General features: G+C 39.7%; 1 protein-coding gene across 2 annotated transcripts in view; it reads right to left on the minus strand.

The window, feature by feature from the left end:
* Positions 1–27,640, minus strand: part of ANO2 (anoctamin 2) — a gene marked incomplete at both ends in the record, with an annotated part of 335,860 nt that overhangs the window by 175,127 nt on the left and 133,093 nt on the right. For both annotated transcript variants that reach the window (XM_080706316.1, XM_080706315.1), the window contains one exon: positions 3,902–4,036. In XM_080706316.1, coding sequence (XP_080562442.1) covers positions 3,902–4,036 — 135 coding nt within the window. The remainder of the gene's footprint in view (positions 1–3,901; positions 4,037–27,640) is intronic.

The raw sequence follows: 27,640 nt of genomic DNA on the forward strand, positions 1-27,640 counted from the left end.
ATTTTTAATAGCATCCTGGAGACATTCTGTATCTGAATGACATTAAAATGATTCTGTATTCCCTGAGAGCAAGAGGCAGCCTCTAGATAAGCTGAAGATGAAGAAGCCTACCTAGAACTGACATCATCAGGCCAGTGCTACTCACCAGCTGCACAAAACAGCCCAGCTCTCTACTGAGAAGTAACCACGGCTATAAATCTAAGGCATATTCTTTCAGTCTATCATTTTCTCTAGAAAGCATAAGAAAGCTGATAAATGGCCTGACAATAAGTTGAACCAAGACCCTAAAACAAGTGGGGTTCTTAACAGTGAGTCATCGCTCATGGGTTGGTAAGGCAGGCTTTGCCAGCACCAAGGGAAAGTACAAAGAGGCAATTGTTCAGGAAATTCAGAAAAAACATCTGCTATGAAGGTCTCAGACCAAAAGCAACCAACTTTTATTCCCTATATTGTTTAAATTAATCAGCTTTTTAAAAATGTTCCAGCATTCCCTATCCACATAGATAAGTGCTTAGCAAATAAAACCGTCCCTTAGGGAACGACGTTCTATGGGTGTCATGCACACATGAAATTATTACTCTATCAAAGGTATCAGGAAATAAAAAGTGCCATTTAATGCCTCACATCATCAATGTCTGTTTTCTGGTGTTGAAATTACACTATAGTTATAGATGACATGAACATCGGAGGAAACTAGGTGAAGGATACTTCGAGATCCTCTATACTCTGCAACTTGCTGTGAGTCTATTTTGTTTTTAAAATAAAGCTTTAAAAAAATAAATTCCAGACTTGACGCCAAGACCAGCAACCTCTAAAACAACCTCCCAAAATAATTCAAGTTTTTAATCACGTTTAGGATTACCAGGCTGATAGACAACACACGTCCTTAAAAGTAGGATTTTTTTTTTTTTTAGGTTCAATCTTAGGATTTAGAAAACATTCTTTTGTTGATGAGGAGTGATATTTTTGTGTTTCCATCAAGCCCATAAAAATTCATCTTTTGATGGGTATGCAACTGTGTCTGAAGAGCAGTTCTTTATTTTTTAAAAAGCATATAAAATGTTTATTCTTTCTATTATTTACACCTTCTCAATTTGCCATACTCTATCTTGAGTCTGAAAACCAACAACCAAAATTTCAGTTTTCAGTCAACTTCAAACTTTTTTTTTCTTTCTTTTTTATTTTTTCTTTTTGCACTGGAGGTTGAAACCCTGGGCATTCTACCTCCAAGCTACATACCTGGCCCTATTTTTTTATTTTTTATTTTGAAACAGCGTCTCATTAAGTTACTAAGGGACTTGCTAAACTGCTGAAACTAGCCTCAAACCTGCAATCTTCCTATCTCAGTCTCCCTACTACTGGGAATACAAGTGTGCACCACAGCAATAGCTCAAATTATTTAATTGTTATTTACATTTGAAAAGTTTTATATCAGATTCCATTATGCAGACATATGTACAGTCTTACCTTCACGGACACAGCTATATCTGAAATACATCTCACTAAACAAAATTTGTCCTTCCTAGTTGTAATAAATAGTGATATTTTATTCCGTGCTATCCTATCCTATCTCATAATAGTTTATTTAAAAATGAACTAGCAACCACCCATGCATTGCTATTCACAGGTGGTAGAACATGGTGGCATGCTCTGACGGGTGATGTGATATATCAGCAAATAACTATTTTACATCTGTGCATCCCTGTGCGTACATGAGTGTATGTGAATGTGGTGTGCGTGCCTCTGTGGGGACAAAGAGCTCAGTGCAGCATGTGCAGACCGTAGCTACTTCCAGCTGCAGTGGTTGCTACCACATGTACCCCCACATGGGGACCCAGGACACAAGTTCTAAGTCCTGATGTAAACTGGCACGCTGGCACCCACCTGCTACACTGGCTCTGACTCTTCATGCATGCTATGGGGGTTTCCTGTGTTGATCGACCTGGGACCAGATCTCTAGGAATCACAACTAGGCAAGGAAAGCAAGTGCCATGTGTTCAAAGATCATAGCCAGGCTAGCCCTGGTGAAGCTACAGGGCTGCCAAGGAGGGCTAAAGCCTTCTGAAGACTTCACTGCTTCTTGCAAAAGGTTTTGGAAAGTTAAGACTCCAGAGCAGGAGACAACAGAGTTCAACTCCCAGCCTGTCAACCATTAGCAGTTAAATTTGGACGATTCATGTAACCTCACTTGGCATGAGATCCTCCATCTCTAAGTGAAAATAATGATACTTATCATATAGAGTTTATAACACTGATGTCTTACAGGATCAAAGAACTAGGACATAAAAACCACCTAGCAGCATGCCTGGCACAAGGCAGATATTTGATGAATGTTACTTCTGTTACTTCTTCCCTCTTGCCAGATGCACTGGGGAAGGTGGAGCCTAATAACCAATCTTTTCCCACACAGTAACACTTGATTCACCACCTGGAGTTCTAGACACATAAGAATAGCCAAGTTCTTGTCTCTTAGGCCAAGTTGTTTAGCTTTATTCTACACACTGATAATGTCACCTCCAGTTTATCTGATTTGCAAGACCATTTTCATACAGTGAGAGCAACAAGAAGAGCCTCCCGGTTTCTGCCAGGGATGGATAATTTTTCCTGAACACAGCGGGTTCCTGACCCTTCCTTCAGGATGGTCACTGGACCTCAACCACCTCCAAATATGGTGTGCACCTGTGGTTTCTCAGTGTCCACATCCACCTGGCTGTTGAAGGAACATCATGTTGCTACAGACTGACTATGCCCACTGCCATGATCAATCAGTCCAGGACCTCCATCTGGGTCATACTGAGCCAATTGGACTTTTTCATTTGCCATCAATTGAGGATAAAGTTCTAAGAGCTGTTAGTAGCTATGTTTAGATCCACACATTTAATAAATCCAATAAATACTAGAAAGAACCCGAGACCAGAAATAAGCAGGAGAGACTATTCCAGTGTTCCCTGGGCCACCCATTGGACTCCTTGACTCACCCAGGAACCTTTGTAACAAATTCTCCTTTCTGCTCAATCTAGTTCAAGTTGTATTCTTACAATCTGCAGCCAAAGGGATATTAAAATATACTAGCCATTCATCAGTTTGTGAGGACAGCTCTGAAGATAGCAAGTAGTTTAAATCCTAAATATAAACTAAGCAAAATTCTTACCCCTTGTACTCTTTCTATATACTTTTGATTCATTCAGCAGTAATTTACTGATGCTCTGCTATACGCCAGACAGCCTCCTTTAATCTTCACAACACCATGAGTTAGGAATTATTATTAGCATTTTACAGCCAGGAAACTAAGACTTAGCAAGCAGTCCAGTCACGCAGCTTATGTGTAACACTGTCCGTCCTAAAGTGTGTCTCTTACCCAATAGGACGAGCCTTTGGCCTATCCTGTCTTTCCAAGAGCCTGACCACAGGGCCTGTGCCTTCCTGCAGTTTCTGACTTCCTAAATCATAGACTCACCTTTCCGAGTTTTAGAGAATCTGCTTCCTCACAGCACTTTATTCTAACCACCCAGACATGTCATTTCTACCCCTTGTCACTCTGTGTACCCTCTCTTGGCTCTTACACTAAAGTAGAGGGGGGAAAAATCATGAAGGGGAAAAATTATTTCTCTGGCATGACTTTTTTTTTTAATCAGGTATTATTCACCTGCTCAGAACCTGGAGCTGGGGAAAAGCTTCACTATGAAAGTAAGTGGACCACACCCAGCATGGCTCTGGAGCCTTTCCCAGAATGCATAGCTCCCTGATGTGTCTCTGGAGGGAAGCTACACGTGTGGGGAGGGAAGAAGGACAGAGGGTGAGGACTTTGGAAGGAGGCGTGTGAAATGTCCTTGCAACTAGGAGGAAACCCCAAACTACTAACATATGGGAACCGAGCATTTTTTCTCTAAAACAGATTTACCTAGGAATGTCTTCTTCGATCGTTGCACACCCATAAAGAAAGACGATCACCCCGATTACAGAAGATGGGATGAGGAACGCCGTGTATAATCCCAGCCAGGCAAAATACAGCCCGATTTTTTCTCCGAAATACTTTCTGGAAAAAGAAAATGAAACACATATTAATAGAAAAGTATGCACTTTGCTTGTTTCTGTATGTTCCATGCCTAACAACCGGTCAGCGTAAAGAGTCATTCTTTCCTGTAATGAATACAAAGGAATGGAGGGATGGACCTTAGCACAAACAGCCAACAACTGAGCTTTTCTGGAATGAAGTGAATTACATTGGAATCACACACACACACACACACACACACACACACACACACACACACCTGTCTTGGCTGCTCATGTGCAACAAATAGCTGCAGAATGAATCTAATCCTAACAGTGGACTGAAAATACAGCATAAATTTTAACATTTTTGCCGAACATAAATAACACATTACCATTTCATGAGTAACATACTACTCAAACTACACAAAGCAAACCTTTTTAAATCAGGTTCTTTAAACAAAAAAAGTACAAGCCGGGCGTGGTGGTGCACGCTTGTAATCCCAGCATTCAGGAAGCTGAAACCTGGAGGATCGCAATTCGCGGACAGCCTCAGCTACTCAGTGAGGCCCTCTGCAACTCAGTGAGACCCAGTTTCAAAGTAAAGACTAAAAACTAGGGCAGGGAGTGTAGCTCGGAGGTTGAATGCCTCTGGGTTCCATCCCCAGACCCACAAAAAAAAAAAAGTACAAACCATATATTTGGGCATTTATACTTATGCATACAAATAAACATACATCTACCCCTCAGAGAATGACAGTAAGAAATTCAATAATGTGTTAGTAATGGTTTCTTTGGATTATGAAATTGTGGGTGATTTTGTAGGGTTTTTCTTTAACTGCTTTGCTGAGATTTCATTAATGTCCAAAAAGCTGTACATATTTAACTTATATAACTTGACGAGTTTGAAGATAAGTATATACCCATGAGACCATTAGTATAATTGGGCCATAAATATATCCATCACTTTCAAGTTTACTTCTGCCTCCTTTTTTAATTTTATTTTTTTATGTTAAGAGCACTTAACATAATATCTACCCTCTTAGCAAAATTTTAATTATGTAATACAGTATTGCTAAATATAGGCTCTGTGTTGTACAATAGAACTCCAGAGGTTATACACCTTGCCTAACCAAAACTTTGTACACTTTGACTGACACCTTCTCATCCCTGCCCCTTCAGCCCCTGGTAACCACTCCTCTATTCTTTAGTAGAATAATGAGCGTGAGAATTTTGATATGAGTTTGGCGATTCGAATCCTTCACAGAGGTGAAATCACGCAGTGTTTGACCTTCCTTGTCTGGTTTAGGGCACTTAGCATGTTACTCTCCAGGGCCATCTACACTGTCACAAATGGAAGGATTTCCTTCCTTGTAAGGACAAATGGTATCCCATCATACACACATGCCACATTTTCTTTGCCTACATATTTGTAGAGATGCACATGGGCTTCACACACTTTGGCAACATGTGAATGCAGATAACTCTTCAAGATCTTTACTTCAGTCTATTTGACTATACATCTAAAAGTGGACTGCAGGATCAAATGAAGTTTTAAAGAAACCTCCACACTTGTAACCCGTATTGGCTGTATGGATATACATGAACAATAGATATTGTTCCCTTCCCTCCAACAGTGAAGAATGATTCACTTTCCCCATTTCTTCACTTTACTTGTATGTTTTTGGTTTTTGACAATAGCCATTCTAACAAGTGTGAAATGATATCTCATTGTGGTTTTGATTTGCATTTCTATGATGATTAATGAAGTCAAGGACCTTTTCATGACTTGTCGGTCATTTCTGTGTCTTCGCTGCTTAAGTGTTTATTTAAATACCTTGCCTAAGGAATTGCCACACTGATCTCCATAGTGGCTACACTAGTTTGCACTGCCACCAACAATGTAAAAGAATTCCTATTTCCCCACATCCTCGCCAGCACTTGTTGTTATTTGACTTCTTTATGCTTGCTACTCTGATTGGGGTTAGATGGACTCTCAGCATAGTTTTGATTTGCATCTTTCTGGTAGCTAATGATGTTGAACATCTTTTCATGTATCTATTGGCCATTTGTGTCTCTTCTTTTGTGAAGTGTCTACTCAATGTTGCCCATTTCTTGATTGGATTATTTGTTTTACTAGTGTAGAGTCTTTTGGATTCTTTGTATGTTCTGGATATTAGCCCTCTATCAGAGTGGTGGCTGGTAAAGATCTTCTCCCATCCTGTAGGCTTTTTCTTTAGATTCTTGATGGTTTCCTTTGATAAGCAGAAACTTATTAGTTTGATGACATCCTACTTGTTAATTCTTGTTTTAATTTCCTGCACTTTGGAGGTACTTTGCCTACTTTTGTTGGGTTTTTATGTGTATTTTTTTAACTAATGATCTTTAGGACTTTCTTATATTTTTGGAGATTAATTCTTTGCCACATATGTGATTTGTGGATATTTTCTTCCATTCTTTAGATTGTCTTTTCACTGTGACTATTGTTTCCTTTGCTGTGTAGAAGTTTGTCCATTTGATAAATTCCTGTCTATTTCTACTTTCCTTACCTGGTTTTTGATACCACATGCAAGAATCATTGCTAAGTTATATGATCACGAGTTTTTCCCCTGTGTTTTATTTGAAAGAGTTCTATTGTTTCAGGTTTTACATTTAGTCTTTAATCCATCTTGAGTTATTTTTGGTATGGTATAACATAAGGATCCAATATTATTCCCTACAGCAGGACATCCAGTTTTCCCAACACCATTTATTGAATAGAGGACAGTATAGATGTTTTAGCAATATCAATTTTCCAATCTATGAGCACAAGGTGGCCTTTCATTTATTTTTGTCTCCCTTGGTTTCTTTCATTAATGTTTTATAGTTTTCAGCATCCTTGGTTAAGTTTATTCCTAGGTATTTTATTCTTCTGGATGTAATTATAAATGAGATATTTTTCTTAGTTTTCTCTTCAGACAGCTCATTGCTAGTATATAAAAATTCAACCAGCTTTTCCATGATGATTTTGTATCTTGAAACAATACTCTATTTTATCTAACATTTTTTTGGTGGCATCTTTACGGTTTTCTATAGTTAGTATCATATTTTCTGAAAATAGAGATAGTTTTATTCATTCCTTTCCAATTGGATTCCTTTTGTTACTTTTTCTTATCTAATTGTTCTGGCTAGTATATAAACTACTATATTGAATAGGAGAGACATGAATGAACATCCCTACCTCATTTCATATCTTAAAAGAAAAACTTGTTTTTCACCATTGAATATGACATTAGCTTTGAGATTTATATGTGTTTTATTAGTTAAGTAATTTCTATACCTACTTTGTTGAAATGTTACCTTGAAACAGTGTTGATCTTTGTAAAAAAAATTTTTTTCTGTTCTATTGAGATAATCATGTGATTGATGTTTCCAAAAGGTGACATTTACAATGTTAAATGGGACTTATCACACTGACTGATTAATAATGTATGTTAAATCACCCTTGCAACCCAGGGACAAATCCTATCTGATTATGGTGTATGATCGTTTTAATGTGCTATTGAATTGGATTTGCTAGTATTTTGTTGAGGATTTTTTTCATCTATGTTCATTAGAGACATGGGCCTTTAGTTTTCTTTTCCTGTGATATCTTTGACTTTGATAATAAAGATTGTCTTTAAAAGAGTTTGGAAATTTTTCCACTTTTTCTATTTTTTTGGAAGAGTTTAGGAAGGCTTGGTACTCATTTTTCTTTGAATGTTTAGAATAATTCACCCATAAAATACCTAGTTCTGGGCTCTTCTTGAGAGTTTTGGGTTACTGCTCCGATTTCTTTATTTGTTTTAGCTTTGTTCATGCTTTCTGTTTATTCTTGGGTCAGTCTTGATAGCGTGTATGTTTCATACCTTAATACATTTCTTCTAGATTGTTTAATTTGTTGGTATATAAATGTTCATAAGAGTGCCTTGTGAACATTGTTATTTCTTTGGCATCAGTTTTAAGGTTTCATCTTTTTAATTTTATTTGAGTCATTTCTCTTTTTTATTAGATAGTCTAGAGAAGATTTTGGTGTTCTGTTTATCTTTTCAAAACATAAATCTTGGTTTCATCAATTTTTAAATCATTTTTCTATCCTCAATTACATTTAATTACATTCTTATCTTTATTTTTTTTTCTTCTTCTAATTTTGGGCTCATTTTCTTATTTTTTATAGCTTTTTGAGGTATAAAGTCAGATTATTTATTTGAGATCTCTCTTCTTCATTTTATCTTCATTTTAGTGTAGATGTTTATTGACATGGTTTCCTCTTAGTACTGTTTTGGCTGCATTCTGTAAGTTTGAGATGTTGTATTTTTACTCTTATTTACCTTGCAATAGTTTCTAATTTTCTTTTTGATTTATCCTTTGACAAAAGACAGCATTATTGATTGTCAGAGCACCCCCGCCTCTAGTACTCTGAATACTCGATTCTGTTCTCTCCTTGCCAGCAAGGTTCTGCTGAAAATGACAATGACAGCCTCATAAGGGTTCCCTTGTATGTAACTAGTCACTTTCCTCTTAATGCTTTCAAAATTCTCCCTTTGATTTTGAGAATGTAAGTCAAAGGTGGATTGGGATAAACCTCTTTGGGTAAAACTTATTTGGGTATCTCAGAGCTTCATGGATCTGAGTGTACATTCCTCTCCCCAGATTTTGGTGATTTTCAGACATTGTTTCCTTAAATAAGTTTTCATCTTTCTTTCTCTCTCTCCTCCTTCTGAAACTTTAATAATACATATGCGTGTTTACATGATTGTGCCCCATCAGTACCTTAGGCTTTGTTTTCTTCACTTCTTTTTTTCCTTTTTTCCTATTATTTATTTTTTGTTCTGCTGATTGGGATTGGCTCACTGATTCTTCTACTTGATTGAGTCAACTAGTAAAAACTCTCTACTGAATTTTTTTCAGTTCTGTCACTATATTCTTCAGTTCTAAGACTTTAGTTTAGGTTTTTTGTGGTTTCTGTTTCTTTGTTGAAGTTCTCATTTTATTAACATATCATGCTCCTTATTTTGATTTTAAGTTGTCTGTTTGTACTCTCTTGCAGCTCACTTTAAGATATTCTTAAAGATATTCTCTAAGATAATTATATTAAATTATATTTCAAGTAGATTGTGTATGTCAACTTTTTGAGGGCAAGTTACTAATGCTTTAAACAAGATCCTTTGGTAGTATCTGTCATGTGACCCTGTGGCCTTGCATTGATAACTGCATTTGAGAAGTGGTCGCCTCTTCCCCTTCTCACTGAATAGTTTCATCTGTTAAAGATCTTTATCAGTTATGCTGGTGAGAGATGATGGGCATGTCAGTGGTCAGAGTCTGTAGGTGAGCCAGCGAGCAGTCACTAGGCAAATCTAAAGTTGCATCTGCTGCCATGGTTCATGGGTAGGCCTGCTGCAAAAACCATGCACAGGTGGGCCTATTGGCAGAGTCCAGTAGTAGGTTTAGATGAGTGTGGCTGCGGTTGATCCGCATGCAGGTTAGTCTGCCTTTGGGCTAAATGGGTAGGAAGGACTACTACAAGTCTGTGAGAGAGTGGGTGGATCTTTCAGCAGGTCACCCAGTTGGAGGCAATGGGCATGCCACCAGAAGCACAAGTGAGTACGGTAGGCACACAGGCAGAGCTACTACTGGATCTGTGGGTGAAAAGGGAGATGTCACTGGATCAACAAGTAGATAAAACTGTTGCAGGTCCTTGCTTGATAAGTCTTCTACTGAGGTTCAGGTGCATGAGCCTGCTATCAAAGGGTCTATGCTTGCCTGTCAATATAACTATTTTAGATTTTGGGCTTCACCAAGTTGCTAAAATCTCTTACCTGAACACCAGAGGTTTCATAACCATGAGTGATTGTTAAAACAGTGTCTCTATGGAAAGACAAGAGCTGGACACCACCTAATCTATCATCTTGCTAATGTTACTTTATGTCTATCTTTTTCTATGTTAAAATTTTTACTTTGTTAATAAATTTTTTGTCTGAGAAGTGATTTCTTTTACAAAGAAAAAAATGCCTATCCACATTTTTGTTTTAGTACTATAAATTATCATACTAAACCTCTAAAAAGCAATTTCCCTTTAGATAAATAATGATTATGGCTCCCAGAGGAGTAGAATTAAATCTACAAAGAAACAACATATTTCATTTCTCAAGAGCCAGTGACATAATATATACAGGGTAGAAATGGGATGCCTTCCCACACTTTGATGGAAGGACTAAAGGGTAAGGTGAACAGTGAACATAATTTATTTACTCACCACCAGAAGTTAGTTTCTACTTTAGATTTGGACAATTGCAAGAGAATGTAATTCTCACCATCACTAGAGAAATCTGGATAATGTGTGAATTGTAAGTTTTCTTGAGATCATCAGAAAGATGAAGTTGAAAGACAACCAAGTGAGCTGAATCTTTTCTTAATAACAATCCATTTGAGGAAATATTGGACATAAGAAGAGTTTTGCATTTGTCAGAGCATGGGTAAAAGAGATGCCCCCAAGAACAATAAAAGGGGATAATTAGAACTTGTAAAATTCTGAAAGACTGTATACATGTTGGTACAGCAGAATAGAATAACTAGGTTTCCAGATGCAAAAAACAACCTGCATTTGTGCACGAGATTGTTTCCAAGAGCTTCTCCTGGTCCTCATACACATAACAGGTAAGGTAAAGAATGAGACTGAGGGAGTCTCCTTAGTTTCACACAGGCATGAAAGCTCATCTGTTTCTAGGGCCATCTCTAGCCTTCAAATCAAAGGTTTTAAACAATGAGGGAAGGGACCCAGGCAAAGATCCACTGCTTTTAAAGACAGAGGAGGAAAGGGGTTGCATAAAGGCCATTTGTCCTTGAGGAAGGATTAGGCAGTCTCTTGGGCCCATGATACTGCAAAATTGCATTTATAAGTCTATTACCACTGGGGAAGGGCAGGAAACCCTCCCATCTGAGAATGTCCACAAACAAAAGGTGCAATTTGACTGTGGATTAAACGGAGAACAGAAATGCTGGAAAAACCTTAATTGAACAGTCTGCCTAAAACTGATAGGCCATAAAACCAAATCTCCCTTTACCCCATCCTCATAGCCATAGTTTTTTGGGGTACTAGGAGTTGAACCCAGGGACATTGTACCTCTGAGAAACACCCTAGCTTAGCAACAAGCACACAGTGTATTAGTTGCTTACCCCATGCTCACATGGCTGACTGCAAGAGCGCTCACCGCCACTGCCCCACATCACAAAGAGAACAATACTGCACATGCCACCAATGAGAGAAAAGATCAGATTTTTAAGTATGGTTTCCACAGAATACACATTATTTTCATACAATCATATACCTGAAAATTGTTAAGTCAAACCATTGTAAGTTAGGAACCATCTACAGAAACGTCAATACTCTTCTCTCAGTAACTCAAAGAATAAACGGACATAAAATCAGTAAGGATACAGAAGGCACTGCAGAACAATTCAATTGAATAGGCCTTTATAGAATGATGTGTGCCAAGCAATAGAAAAAAACACATTCAATACATTTTATCAAAATAAATCATTCTGAGCCATAAAACAAATTTAAAAAGTTTGAAAGGACTTAAGTAATAAATAGTTTGTTCTCTGACCACAACTAAGTTAAACTTAAAATTTGACAACAGAAAGATATCTGGGAAAATTCTCAAATATTTGGAAATTAAACAATATCCTTCTAAACAACCCATAGATCAAAGAAAAAATCACAAAGGAAATTAGAAAATATTTTCAACTGAGTGAAAATGAAAACACAACACATCAAATTTTGTGGGATGACATTGAATCCAGGGTTAGAGGGAAATTTAGAGCATTAAATACTTGTATTTAAAAATAAGGTTTTGAATTAGTAATGTAAGCTTGTACTTTAACTAGAAAAAGAGGAGTAAATATAACCCAAAGGAAGCAGATTGAAGGAAATAATAAAGCTGAGAGAAAAAAATTACATGTTGGCAACTAATCCAATTGAAGAAAATTGTGCAAGTCAAACCAAAGATGTGGGAGGACTGGAGATTGCCTGTGGGCTCTCTGCTGGTCCCTTCTGGGTATAACAGAGACCACAGAACCCAGGCTCTACCCTAGCAAGTACTAGACATGAAACACCTCTGCTGTTTCCTTCATTGGAAAACTCTCTCCATTTCTCTAACCTTCACTTTACCATTTCAAATTTTCTTAGTATTAAAATCAAGTGAGTATGGTTTATGAAGACATAGCCAACAAGCGATGAATGGTACTGTTTATATTATTTGGAAATTCCATTAGTGTGAACAATTTCTGTTCATTACACATTACCATGGAGTGAAAAAAAAAACAATAACAGGCTATATAACAGGAAAAGATGTTCACATACAGCTATTCAAGTAAGGGTGTGTACCCAGAATACATAAAGAACTTCTGCCTATTAGTGAGCAATGGGCAGAATCCCCAATAGAAAAATTAGCAATACATTTCAAAGGTACTGTTAATCATCAGAGAATATCAACGGGGTATATTCCTGTGAATCAGCCTTGCCAGCTAGAGGGGGCAACTCCTCCAAGCCCACATAGCCAGACAGGATGGCAGCCACACACTTCCCTCTTGCCTCTACAAAAGCTGTTATGCGATCTTCACCTCCTCAGAAGACAAATCTGGAATTCTTAGCCATGCTGTGGGCAGGTTGCAGCAATGCCTGAGAGAGAAAGTCCTGAGCCTTGAATTAAAGTTCACAATTGTTGGTCCTCTCTAAGACATCCTGGAAATACCCAGCTATAGAAGCCAGGAAGCCAGCAAAAGTCTTTCCCCAGTAAGAAGTGGTCCAACATGGTTTACATGTTCAAGGCTGTCGATGTTCTTTTCCTCTATCCTCAACTCTCTGAGCTAACATAAGTGGACTATGTTTGATACAGAGTCAGCACTGAAGAGAAGGGAGGAAAAGAGACATTTATTTATTTAGCATGTGCCATGTGCTGAGCCCTGAGTGAAGGCTTTCTACATACCACTTTAATGCTTCCTGAAGACTTATAGGAATAGTCAAGAATTGTTAATAAGACTGAGATTAGATTCAGAGGTACAGTTAAAGATGTGTCGGTTCATTCAGGTTTTAAAAACAGACTGAGATAAATGCTTGGTTAATTCAAAGTTCAAACTTCCTATTTGAATGGTCTCTTTTCTCTCAAAGAGTTGCCTCTTGTCCATCTGCTTTATAAGGTAAAATCTAGTGAGGTGTGTTGCCTCCAATCCCTGTACTTGGGAGGCTGAGTCAGGAAGTTTACAGGTTTGCAGCTGGCCTAAACAACTTAGTGAGATCTTCTTTTCAAATAAAATAGGGCTGGGGGTGTTGCTCAAAAGTATAGCACCCCTGAGTTCAATTTAATCCCCAGTACCTCTACACACACACACACACACACACACACACACACACACACACTCACACAGTAGAATCTAGGTGCAGGTGAAGGTAAAATTGCTTTCTGATGGTGGGAGAGGAGCAGAAGGCTCTGCCCATGAACGGTGACTTGGGAGTCTTCTTGTCTAGATGTAGAACCTGGTGCCAGTCCCTGCTGTTTACAGGCCAAGCAGGATTGCCCCTTGTTTCTCCACCCCAGCTCATTGGGGTCCACTGTTCATGAGACCCAGGGGACCCTCCAGATCCTGTATGTGGGCTTTCTTAATGGACCTGTATCTCTTCCAATTTCTATTTGTAAAAAATCAATAAATAAAGTGATATTTAAACATTTTCTTTTTATTAGTGAACAGCATGAGAGCTTCCAAGCATGTATCAAGTGGTGATTGGAGACACATGCTTGTGCCTAGTCCTTTGATCATTTTTTTTTCTACCATCATTCATTGCCTGGCAGTTTGGGCATTTTACATTGTTTTTATTCTCATTCTTAAATATTTCTTTCACCTACAATGGATCTTTAAATAAAGATAGAAACACGAGGCACACTGATGGTGAGTGAGATATAATATGTTAATGCAGGGCATAAAAATGGTAAGAAAAAAACCATAAATTTTTCTCTGGATGATATTCACACAGATCCATAAGTTTCAATGCTAGGGTTTGGATCGTGCATGTCCCCCAAAGGCCCATGTGTTAAAGGATTGATCCCCAGCCTATGATACATGGGAGATGGTAGAACTTTTAAGAAGTGGATACCAGAGGGAGGTATTTGTATAATTGGGGTATGTTCTCTAAGGGGATTGTAGGAACCTGCTTCCTTCCTTTTAAACTAATTATCTTAGGGTTTTGTTATAATGGAAAACTAACACATGCACATAACTAATCGAAATTATTACATAACATAAAAAGAAATTACCATTACAAAACCCCTTAAATAGAAAAGACTATTATATCAATTGTATCCAAGTGACTTTATACTTACTGAGAATTAAGAATTGACCCACCACGACCACAAGTGTAATCTATAGAGAAGTCCTTACAATAGTAGCCTAATTTTTTTTTTGTGTGTGTGTGTGGTGGTACGAGGGATGGAAGCCTTCTACCTCTGGGCTATACTCCCAGACCTATTTTATATTTTATTTGGAAACAGGGTTTCTTAATCCAGCATGGCTGGCTTCAAACCTGTGCGATCCTCCTGTCTTCGCCTCCCAAGCCCGGGGATTACAAGCGTGCGCCACCACGCCTGGCTTAGTACCCTAATTTTAGCTCATCATTTGGAAATTAAAGATAATATTAGTTAATAAGCTAGTTAAATGCTTAACCCAAAAAGGAAACATCCCAAATCTCAAGCTATAAAGGTAAGTCTTCTTTGTTTAAACTGAGGTTATAATAGAATGACAAATTTAAATTTATTTTTATACATATTATTTGCCAAACCAAAGATAATATACTCTGTTATTTTTAAAATGTATTAGTTAAGACACCTTGGTTTTTTCCTTGCATATTTTAGTGTTATATCATGAACAGTATGCATCACACTTGTTAAAAAGAATACATTTTTCTTTCTTTTTTTTTGGTACTGGGGATTAATCACAAGGGCATTCTACCTCTGACCCATGCCCCCAAGCCTGTTTTATCTTTTATTTTTAAACAGGGTCTTACTAAATTGCTGAGGCTGGCTGCAACCTGTGATCCTTCTGTTTCAGTCTCCCAAATACTGAGATTCCAGATGGGAACTACCACACCCAGCTTAAACTTGTCTTTATTTAAAGAGAATATTATAAAATACCATAAGTGAATTTACTAATATAAATCTATCTATATATAAAGATATTATATATCATATTTCTACTTAAAAGCATGTCCTCATAAGATACCATATAATATTAACTTAATTCCTAAGGTGGTCCGGGGTATTGGGCACATGCTCTCTGAATGTGGGCTGTGTGGACCCCCACTCTCCCCTGCTCCTCCTGCTCTGTGCCTCGGGAAGTTAGGGTCTGCAACAGCATCCCTGGGGCCATTGGCTCTTTGGCTTCTATGTTCCCAATAGGAGCCTAAGCAGCAGTCAGAGAGTGAGAGAATAAAGAAAGTGAGGTGTTGGGTCCTGCCAGATCTCTGGCTGCAAAGCCCTGGGCTGGCAGCAGGACCCGGAGCCCCTCAGAGGCCTTGCCCTACGCTGGCCCCAGCACAGCCCTCCCAGGGCGGGGGCTCTGCTCTCCTCCTGCCCCCTTGGGCTTGGCGCTCCTGGGGGTCCCCCGCTGCTACTGATCTCTGGGGTGCTTCCATCCTTAGTTGACTTCCTGATCCCTCCACCACCTCTTTCCTACCAGGACCTTAATAATACAAGGCTCAAAAGTTAAAAAGGATGAATGAAGTTGGAAGTTACTGGTCCTCTGACTTTTAGATTTGGGAACTGAGGCTAAGGATGATCATAAGACTTGTCCAGAATCGCCGCCACCAATAAGGCAGGTCATGATTGAAACTGGATCTTAGATGGCGAGATTTATGCACACTAACTTACATCCTAAGTGCTTAAACTAGCGCTTGGTAGGTGGCAAATACTCAGGACTGTTTGCAAACATCATCATCATGTCCCCATCACATGTGCTGATTCTTATTCCAGTTCAGACAAAGTGGAGAGCACCCTCAAACATTCATGACTCTTTTAGCATAAGGATTCAAATGACAAGGATTCAAATATTAGCCCTAATTGGTAGAGGAGAAGTCAAACCCCAAAAGGTTCTGTCCAAGGCAGGGCCACAGCATTCTATAATATGAATGATAAAAGAGGCTCTAAAGCTCTCAACTTGGTAAGTGGTCACGAGATACATCCATCCTCCTCGGACCCCATTAGCCAGGTGTCTTGCTCAGTGAATAACCTGTACAGATGCCACACACTGGCCCTGGTTCAGGTGCATGACACTTTACCTTATCTTACTCAATTATTACAAATATCAGGTTCATGGCCACCCTCAGCTACTTAGTGAGGCCCTCTGCAACTTAGTGAGATGCTGATTCAAAATAAAGAATAAAAAAATAGGGGTGGAGTATAGCTTGGAGGTGGAATGCCCCTGGACTCAATCCCCAGTATCACAAAAACAAAAACTCCAAACCAGAGGACTGCAGCATGAATTAACATGGCCTCCTCACTCCATTATTTTAAGAAGGGGCCAGAGACCACAATGAGAACAGTTGAAAAATTATTTTGACTTTGCTATTTCTTAAGGGATGTGAGGGTGGAAAAATAAAACACCTTTTCCCCTTTATTCTTTATTTTGAAACAGGGTCTCACTGAGTTGCAAAGGGCCTCTCTAAGTAGCTGAGACTGTCTGAGTACCGTGATCCCCCAGTCTCAGCCTCCCAAATGCTGAGATTACAAGCGTGTGCCACCACACCCGGCTACCTTTTTCCTTTATGATAAAAAGGTGACCTTCAACGTTCTCTAGGGAAAATAACAGCCAGCACTATGATGAGGAACAATTGTGCTAAGGAGAAGGTTATATTTTATGTTGAAAGACTGATGCAGAAGGGCTTGGTACAAAGCATAGCTTTTCCTAAAAGCTCACGGACACAGATAATGGTTTCAAAGAACACTTGCCACCTTGCCAGAACTTGATTGACAGGTGAGTCAGAGCCTAGCCCCCCCCCCCCAGGGACAGGGCTGCTCATCCCCAAGACACAGGCTGTGCCCACCCTCAGCTTCTACAGCCCAAGGCCTCCCCCAGGCCAACTCAGGAGCATGAAACTACATCTGGTCATTTTCCTTCCAAATTCAAAATGGATTTCTCACCTTAAAAATAACCCTGCCAGCTCTGACCCTGGGCATTCTACTTCGATGATTTCTATTTCTCCCTCCCTGCATTAAGCACAAACACTGCCTCTTATATTGCATTAGAAAGTATTCCACCAAATTATAGTTTTAAAAAATTCTCACAGGGCGTGATGGTGCACACCTACAATCCCAGTACTTGGGAGGCTAAGACAGGAGGACCACAGTTTCAAAGCCAATCTCAGCAACTTAGAGAGATCCTGTTTCAAAAATAATAAAATAAAAAGGGCTAGGGGTATATATAGCAAGAAGGCAGAAGAGTGCCCCTGGATTTAATGCCTCTGGATTTAATCCCCAGTTTAAAAAAAATATTCTGAATGAAGCAAGATTTCTCTCCAAAAGTCACACATTCAGTTAGCTACACATGTAGCTTTCCAACTGAAGCCTATCTATTTTGAGAGTCTTTGGTCTTTTCTATTGTCCCTATTATTTTGTTCCTATTTTCCACTGCTAATTCTGCCTCCCTTCTCCACCACTAGAGTATCACTCATGGGTAAGAGAATAAGAATAATTGTACACATACAGAGAGAAAGAGAAAAGCAAATCTTGCAAAACAGGAACAATCTCCATTGTCTCATCTGAATCCAAAAGGTCATATAGTCATATGAGTCATTGAAAAACTGTGGAAGAATACAGATGAAAGACTTCTAAACTGTCTTTCCAAACCCTAAGATGCATTATTCTGAGCACCATAAATCTTTCCTTTAGGAGTTTTTCAGAGCATGATTGTCCTTATAACCCTTCCAGAATGGGCCTCGTTAGCCTCTGAGACATGCGCTCCCTTATTGTGAAGGCCCTCCCATCCAGCCCCTTGCTTGCCCATCACCAGCACAGTTTTGGGGTGGTGAGCAGGAGTGATGAACACAAACACCCGGGTTAAACACTCTGACATAAAAGCAGCTTTTATTAAAAGCTGTTGAAGCCAACAAAAACCAACCCCACTCATAAATATCCTGGTTGTGGCTAACGGTGCTAGGCATGCCATACAGGAGTCAGTTGAAAAGATCTCCCCAAGAGCTCACCCTATATCTTCTTCCTTGTCCTGCACATCAACCATGAACACTGCCAGAGAACAAATGTCTTCCTACCTTACCTGTCACATCCCAGAATTCATTTCCTCCGCATTGTACCACTGCTTTATTGTGACTCTCAACTGAACAGAGAATTTTCACAACACTTGATAAAGTACCTGCATGCGCCCTGGCACAAGCAATCTTCCCAAACAGCCCATGAGAAGAAAGTGGAGGTCATGGGTGTTCAACATCTGATCCAAGTCAAACAGCCACAATGAGTGAACCCTGGGGTTTCTACACATTCTTGGCTTCTGCTGCCTGAGCAATTGTTTCAATTCTGCTGCTTTCTCTCCTGCCGGTTTAACTGGTTGTATCTCATCTCCCTGCCTGGCTGCCAGCACTGAACAGGATCTTTTTATGCCCATGCTGGCATTGCAGGAGCCTCCTCTGTCATTCCCAATCTCTGTGGAAAGCATGGATGGATGGATGGATGGATGGATGGATGGATGGATGGATGGACGGACGGATGAATTGGACACCTGCTGTGGCAAGTGAAGAAACTCTCCACTGGTTCAAACCAGAGACACTCAGGAATAAAGCATTCGGGATCAGCCCATGTCCATCATCATGTCCCATGTTTTCTGAAAGAGCCTACATACGGGCCACCTGGGTCCCCACAAGCTTTCTCAGCTTTCTTTGCTCTGAAGCACAATCGTGGTTCTGTTGCCTTGTTATTGGTGGCAGACTTTCAACAATACCCGAGGCTCACACTGAAGGCCACATGTTTTTAGATCTGCAGCATGGCTCCCGAGGTGCAGGACAAGCCCATACCTACAGCACCAGTACAAGTACCAGGAGAGAAGCCCTGGATTTGGGAGCTCCAAAGAGCTCAGCTTCCAGATAGGAGGGAAAGCTCAAGCTCAAACTTTTTTTTTTTTTTCAGTACTGGGGATGGAACTCAAGGGCCTTCTACAGAGCTACACCCCAGCCCTTTTTTTTTTTAAATTGAAACAGGGTCTCATTGAGTTGCAAAGGGCCTCACTGAGTAGCTGAGACTCTCTGCAAACTGAGATCCTTCTGTTTCAGCCTCCCAAATGCTGGGATTTCAAGTGTGTGTGCCACCACGCCCGGCTGTCACAACTTCTTAATTCACACTTCCCCAACATTCTTTCAGAGCCCAGGAACCATGGCAGTTTGTGTGCAAACAAATGAAAACTAAATATCTCTTTAAAAATACACAGAATGAATCAAAGGAAAAGAAAAGCATGTGGTTAAAAGTGACCAAATGTAGAAACCAACATGAACTTGGAAGAAATATAAAGGACACACACATCTTATGTAAATATACCCACATATATGTATATATGTGGGTATATATACATACAAATATAGTCATTACATATGCATGTAATACATATGTTTATGACATATATTTTACATATATTCATTCATATACATATTTTTTCCTTTCCAAGAGCTCACATTCACCAAGTGTCCTTGGTACTTCCCATGATGAAATGTATGGTCTTTAGATAAAAAGGGAGGCTTCGAGTGGCAATAATGAGCTATGGCCTCACTGATTCCCCGAAAGAGGTGAAGATTTAGCCATTCGACTGCACTGCTGAGGATACAGAGATGGAACCTGCTGAGAGAGTGCACAAGAGCAACGGTCCCAGTGACCCGGGCCCTCTCACATCCCGGCCAGAGGTGACGTGGGTGGAGCAGACCCAGAGGCCAAGGTGGGGCTCGTGAAATGGCTCCCGAGACACCCAGAAGCTCCTTCTCAAAAAAGTCATTCTTATTATTTCAGGACCAACACATTGCTAACATATGGATTTGATTCCAGATCCCTACCCCCATCTTCCTTTCCTTATGCCAGAAAAACACATACAGATTTCAAAACAAAAAGAAAAGGAAAAAAGAGAGAGAGAGAGAGAGAGAGAGAACCTCCAGGGACCAAAATGTGTAGTATGGTTTGAAGCAAGCTTGGAACTTGCTAGGAAAAGAACTGTAGCTGGTCAACACATCCAAATGGCAAGTGGCGCCCAGCCCTGTCATTAATGTTCACAGCCAGGAAAGTAACTGCAATTAGGGGGTAGCAGGCGTTTGGTTTGCCAGAAGGGACCGAACAGAAATGGCCCCCAAATGTCAAGCGCTCCGAGGGTGAGGCGACGCATCGCTCCCTACAGTTTTAAGACGGTTGTGTAAGGGCAACTCCACCTTTCTCTCAGACTTTATCAAGGGATGCTGTCTAGCTGTTCTCCATCTCCACTGGAAATGAGCTGAACTGCTTCCATTAGACAGAGGGAATATAACGTAGACATCAAAAGGAATGCCCAGTTGTAATGCATTCTTCTAACAAGGCATATTATACACCTACAATCTGAGCTACTGATTTTTATTTGTTGAGTGCCTACTCTAGTAAGACTGGCATTACATGTCAGATACTAAGCTAGGTACTTTTTAAATATTTTCAATCTTTACAATGGCATGACAAGATGGATATTATTAACTCCAGTTTTTAGATTAGGATTGAGAAATAGAGAGGTTAAATAAATTTCATAAAGTTGGGGAACAATAGAACTAGCATTCAAACTCAAGTGTTCCAATTCCATATTTTAGAGCTCTCCTTTTTCCCTCTCTCTCCTCCCCCCCCCTCTCATATGTATACACATGTCTGTGGTACTGGATATTGAACTCAGAGGGGCATTCAACCTCCAAGCTATACCCTAGTCCCCCTTTATTTGCAGTACTGGGGTTGGAATTCAGGAACATTCTACCTCCAACCTATACCCCAGCCCTATTTTTTATTCTTTATTTTAAAACAGGGTTTCACTGAGTTGCAAATGACCTCACTAAGTAGCTGAGGCTGTCCATGAACCAGAGTCCTCCTGTCCTCAGCCTTCTAAATGCTGGGATTACGAGTGTGCACCAGCATTCCCAGCTAGCCCTTTTGTTTTGAAACAGGGTCTCACTAGGTTGCTGAGAATCTCCCTAAATTGCTGAGGCTGGTCTTGAACCTGCAATCCTTCTGTCTCAACATCCCAGGTACTGGGATTACAGGCATGTGCCACCATGCCTGGCCTATTTTAGTTCTCTTCGCTTTCAGCTCTGTGATAAAGGGAATTCTCTGTACCTCCTCACAGAAGGTAGCACATCATTTTGTATTTAGTCATTGTGAGTGAACAAATGAGCAGGCACAAGTGATGGGTTTCTCCACTGATTCCATCAGTTTAGATACACACTTTTCACCACATCTCAACATCTCTAAAACCAGAATGCAAGGACAACAGATGGTCTGGCACAGTGTCATCGGAAATATTCTCTTTTTAAAATATTGCGTGAAGTAATTGTGTATCTTTTTTTTTTTTTTTTTTTTTGCGGGTCTGGGGATGGAACCCAGGGGCATTTGACCTCCAAGCTACACCCCCTGCCCTAAATTTTATTATTTATTTTGAAACCGGGTCTCACTGAGTTGCAGAGGGCCTCACTAAGTAGCTGAGGCTGTCCACGAACCGCGATCCTCCAGGTCTCAGCCTCCCGAATGCTGGGATTACAAGCGTGCGCCACCACGCCCGGCTGTAATTGTGTATCTTAAAGTTAGCAGGCTCTTAGGATCCATGATATGGTCCTGTTGAACCAAGACCAGTTCTGCATGAAAGTACATAGGCAGAGTGAACATAAACGGGACAGTGAACATCCAGTGCCAAGTAACTTGTGTGCCATAAGAGACTGAGGAGAGAAAGACATTTAGAGCCCAGGGAACCAAACACATTGACCGACTTTGGACAGACTGGTGACATTCTGATGAGGACGGGGAATGGTGATTTGAGAAGTCTCTAAGAAGAGCCTAAGTTTCCCAAAGGTAGGAACCACATTCAGTGTTCTTCCTTTCCTTCCTCCTTTCTTCCTCCCTCCTTTCCTTCTTTTCTTTTTTTCCTTCTTCCCTTCCTTTCTTCTTTTTGTTTTATTTTTTCCTTCTTTTTCTTTCACAATTTCTGAGTTCTGCATTATTTGAGAGAGAATGATGGTTTCTCTCCTCTGAAAGTATTGAAGAGTCTGACCATTCTGGTGATTCCTGACCAAGAGGTAAAGGGTTCAATCAGATGGCCTCTAGATCCAAGACTCTGTATCTAAGGTGTAGCACCTGGTTGGCTGCCAATCTGATTAACCACAGAGACTCCCTGTGCACTGACAATCAAGAGCTCACTCCCCTTTGTCTAACCAGCCTTTGTTCTCCCGTTTCTACATTTTCAGTCTCCTGTGCTCCCTACACAGCACACACAAACCTTGTCACTTAAAAGTATATTAATCTCCCTTCTCTATTTTAAATTAAATAATCCGAAAGACCTTTTCTTTTTTCAGGAAGACTCCATGGCTTAAGGGAACAAGACAGAGACTTTAGTAAGGAGTTCCTCCAGTTTCTCTTCCTTCAACATTCTATCCTAGTACATCTGGTAATCCCCAAACAATGACTGCATGCTAAAAGTAATGTGTGAAAATCTGACAAGAAAAGTATGTCTCGAAGCTCATAAATTACTACTGATTTTATGCTCATATATTACTACTAATTTTGACAGTAAGCCATTCATGTTACAGGGGAGGATCCATCAGATACCCCATAACCCAGTGGTCAGAACTAGCATCACCAGAAGGACACAGGACAACAGGGCCCCAGCTATGAGGGAGGGAGAAGGACACACAACACTTGCGTAGGATTCTTATTAAAAAGACATGATCTGAATCCACTCACAAAAGAACATCAGACAAGTCCAAACTAAAGGACCATGTAGAAAACCATCCTCTATTCTTCAAAAATGGCAATGTCATGAAAGACAAAGAAAAAACTCCAGATTAAAGGAGACTTCAGAGGCATACCAAATAAATGCAATGTGTGGGCCTACGTTGGGTCTTAGTTTGAAAAAGGTAAACTTTAATACAGGATATTATTGGGGCAACTGAAGTTTCAATCTGGATTGTAGGCTAGCTAATGGCACTGTATCAGTATTAAACTTCCTGATTTCAAATATCACACTGAGAAAAATTACAGCTTTTTAGAAACTACATGTTGACATATTTAAGTATAAAGGGGGTGATGCATGTCACATTCTCTTAAATAGCTCAATAATAATATGTCTGTTTTTATTTACATATTATATATAGACACAGATGCATATATTCTTATAGATCCATATATATCATAGCCATAATATTCACATATATCCATAATCATCTAAAAGAATAAATATGACAAATCAAAGAACTGATGACTCCAAATTCTAACAACAGAGAGTTCTTTATATGATTTTCTGAAATATTTTCGTAAGTTTGAAATTGTTTCAAAATAAAAAATAAAAATAATCAGCCAGGTGTGGTGGTGCACGCTTGTAATCTCAGAATTTGGGAGGCTGAGACCGGAGGGTCACGGTTTGTGGACAGCATCAGCTACAGAGTGAGGCCCTCTGCAACTTAGTGAGACCCTGTTTCAAAATAATGAATAATAAAAAAATAGGGCAGGGGTTATAGCTCAGAGGTCGAATGCCCCTGGGTTCCATCCCCAAACCTGCAGCAAAAAATAAAAACTAAAAACTAAAATAAAAATAATCTAAAATAGCTAGGTGTGGTGGAGTGATCCTGTAACCCCAGCACCTAGGAGGCTAGAACAGGGGATTACAGGTTAGAGACTAGCCTCGGCAACTTGGTGAGACTATCAGCAACCTAACAAGACTCTGTTTCAAAACAAAAAATAAAAAGGGTTAGAGTGCACCTCAGAGGTAGAACACTCCTGGGTTCGATCCCCAATCTAACACACACACACACACACACACACACACACACACACAGATAAAAACAATTTCTCTCATTTTATGCCTATTCTGTAGCCCGTGCCCTGACCCTAAGGGGTGGTATCTTATTTCTTAGGTTACAAAAGTCATCAAAGAACAAAACAGAAACTTCCATTTGCACATCCAAGCTATCAGCATGTCAGTCCTCCCTCTGGTTTCAGGGGAACTACAAGTGAACAAAGCGATAGTTGGAAATAATTATCTGAGCATAAGACAATTAGCATGATAACCACAGAGAGAAAGTTAACAGCGTGAACATGGCTGCAGGACGAGCCCCCCCTTGAAAATGCACCAACTGGGGAGCTCAGCCAAACCCACTCTCTGCCCTCAGGAATCGCAGTCCTCCATCAGAGATACAAGGAAGGGCAGGCAGTGGGGCTGAGCACAGTGTGAAGGAGGCTCTGAAAACAAGACTGAATCTGCTCCTGGAAACAGTTCCAGAAGGGAAAAAGGGGAAATCTTGATGACTTTGTGAGACACTAGGAGAGGCTGCAAGGGGAGGCCGGTGGGCACATTTCCCTGGACACTTTTAAAAGACAAGGGCACCGTCTAGGAAAATATTGCAATGTGTAGAATTTTCTTTCAAATACTTCATCATATAAAGTCTGAGGCAACTGATTTAGTCCACTGGAGCTATGGCTCAGGTGGTCATCAGGAAGGCCCAGGGCTGAGGGTCAGCTGGCTCTTCTTGATCCAGGAAGCCCATGCTCTGAAGCAGTAGCTACTAGCCAAATCAATAGCACTAATCTCACTTAACATAATGCTCTCCAGGTCCTTCCATGTTCTTGCAAATGACAGAATGTTGTTCTTCATTGCTGAGTAGAATTCCATTGTGTGTATATCTCATAATTTTGCAATTCACTTATCTGTTAATGGATACCTAGGGTCATAAGGTTTCTCTAATATGCTGAAGCTAGGGAGAAATCGGGATACAAGAAGGACTCCAGACAGTGGTGGAGAAAACTCTGGGGAACCAGGGAGGCGGTCTAAAGAAGGGGAGGGGGAAGAGTGAGGTTCATTAATAGAAATATTACCACTGACTATGAGGACATATATGAGTATGCCAATGTCAATTTCAGTACTCTGTATTGAGTAGAAGGGAGATGGGGGGACTGAGTTCTGCATATATGCATGTCAATGTCAACATGATTTATATTATGATGTGAGACTATAATGCACCAATTAAAGCATATTATAATTAATGAATTAATTAAAAGAGAAGCAGTTACTACATTTCTGCCCTGCTGCTGTGAACAATTACAGTGGGAGAAAGGGGTATACTTCAGAGGACTTGCCTAGAATGCAAGAGTTGGGTCTGATCCCAACACTGTTTAAAATAAAATAAAATACATCATTAATCTGTATGCAGTGTCAGAAATGGAATTTTCATTGGCAAAATCAATGGCCTGTTGACCATCATAATGAATGTCTAAAAAGGATTCATGTGAGATTGGAGGTATTCAAATATGAATGGTCTAGACATAATCCCTACCCTTGCTTATGAGTATCTGTGGAGGCCTGCATCTTTTGTCCTCAGGGACGATGCCTTAGGCTAAACCCCTAAATGACCCTATGTCTAGCTGAGTCTCTGAATTCTACTTTCCTGACGCTAGTTAGAAGAGTAACAAAGTGCTAAAAAATTGAGGTGTTTGCCCAGAGTAAATCTTTCAAGCAATGAGATGGTCAGACAATATAAAGGTATAGTAAGTGGGATTCCTAAACCAATTATATGAACTATGAATTATTATATGAATCATTATATGAATTATTTTTTTCACATTTGCTAATGAGTGTTGGTTAATAGCTGTTATTTATTTTAAAACTACTTTGGAAACCATTGTTGTTTAAAAAAAAAGAATTATGCAAGGCTGAATTGGCTTAGGTCATCTTGCAACAGATGAATGAGACATAGTTCTGTAGAAATTGAGGAGTAGGGGGAAAAATGATCTGTGGGCATTTTTTGTTGTTGTTAATGAACACCAATTTAATTCCATAGTTGTCTGACAATATATGCTATATACATATAAAATTATTGGAACTTTAAATTATTGGAACTTTAAAATTATTCGAACTTGTTTTATGAGCTAGAATAAGGTCTATCTTGGTAAAAGATCCATGTGCACATTGGAATAAGGTGTTATAGCAGTGTAAGTGCAGTATCCTACAAATAGTGACAGTTCATTTATTAATGCTGCTCAAGTGTCCAATCTCCTACTAACTGTCTACCAGCTATGTTACCAAGAGAGTTAAAAATCACCAAGTACAATTAAATTGTCTATTTCTAGCCGGGCATAATGGCACACACTTGTAATCCCAGTACTTGGGAGGCTGAGACAGGAGGATCTGGATTCACGGCCAGCCTCAGTAACTTAGTGAGGCCCTCCACAATTAGTGAGATCCTATCTCAAAGTAAAGAATAAAAAATCTGGCTGGGGGTGTAGCTCAGAGGCAGAATTCCCCTGGGCTCCATCCCCAGTGCTGCAAGAAAATAAAAAAATAAATATTAAATCGTCTATTTCTATTTTCTGTTTTGTCAATTTTCGAAGATCTGCTACACACACACATACACGCGCGTGCGCGCGCGCACACACACACACACACATCATTTCAGATTGTTCTTATTGAATTGAATCTTTTATCACATAATCTGTATCTCTGATAATATTCTTGTCCTGAAGTCTGCTTTGTCTGATATTAATATGACCACTACAGTTTTGTTTTAATAAGTGTTTATTTGGTATATATATTTTCCACCCATTTACTTTTAACATACCCATGCCTTTATATTTAAGGTATGTTTCTAAAAGACTGTATATAATTGAGAATTACAGTTTTACTTAATCTGACAACTTTTACCTTTTAATGCTGATGTTTAGGCCATTCATACTAATGTAGCTGTTAATGTAGCAATTTAAGTTTTTTTCACTGTGTGTGTGTGTGTGTGTGTGTGTGTGTGTGTGTGTGTGTACATGTTTAGAGTCACTGCAGGGCTAAACTTATTCTTTCAGAGATGACCTGCTTGTATCATATTTGAAAAGAATTATTAGATGCATATATTTACCAAGTTTCCAGTTGTTGATAGCTCAGAAGCCAGTCCTATTCCAGTTACTCCATCACGGCCAGATGTAGAGGGAGGGAACTTCATATTAAAGGTTTCTTGGGTGATCCCAGTGTACTAGAGTTTTGAACCACTGCTTTAACCTGAGGGTCACAAGTCTAAGCAGAATGCTGGGAATGTGAGCTTTTGGCTCAGATATAAAGCAAAAAGAGATGGCAGGAGCTGCAGGTAACTAGAGAGTCTGGGCCTCACTGGAAAATATTCATATTTAATATTTTTAAAACAACTTTTGAACAAAATTTTAAAACATATCTTCTGGCTAAAATCCTCCCTGGACTCACCCATTTACAACATCTGTGAATCTTCACTAGAGTCAAACTACCACTTAAAATGGGATGCTCAGAATTGAGCACCATCTTTCATGGTCAACTGCCTGCTCAACGTGTTGGCCCCCCATATAGTGTGCATCCCATGAGTCCCTGATTG

Source organism: Muscardinus avellanarius (assembly GCF_963383645.1).
Source record: "Muscardinus avellanarius genome assembly, chromosome: 11".
Lineage (NCBI taxonomy): Eukaryota > Metazoa > Chordata > Mammalia > Rodentia > Gliridae > Muscardinus > Muscardinus avellanarius.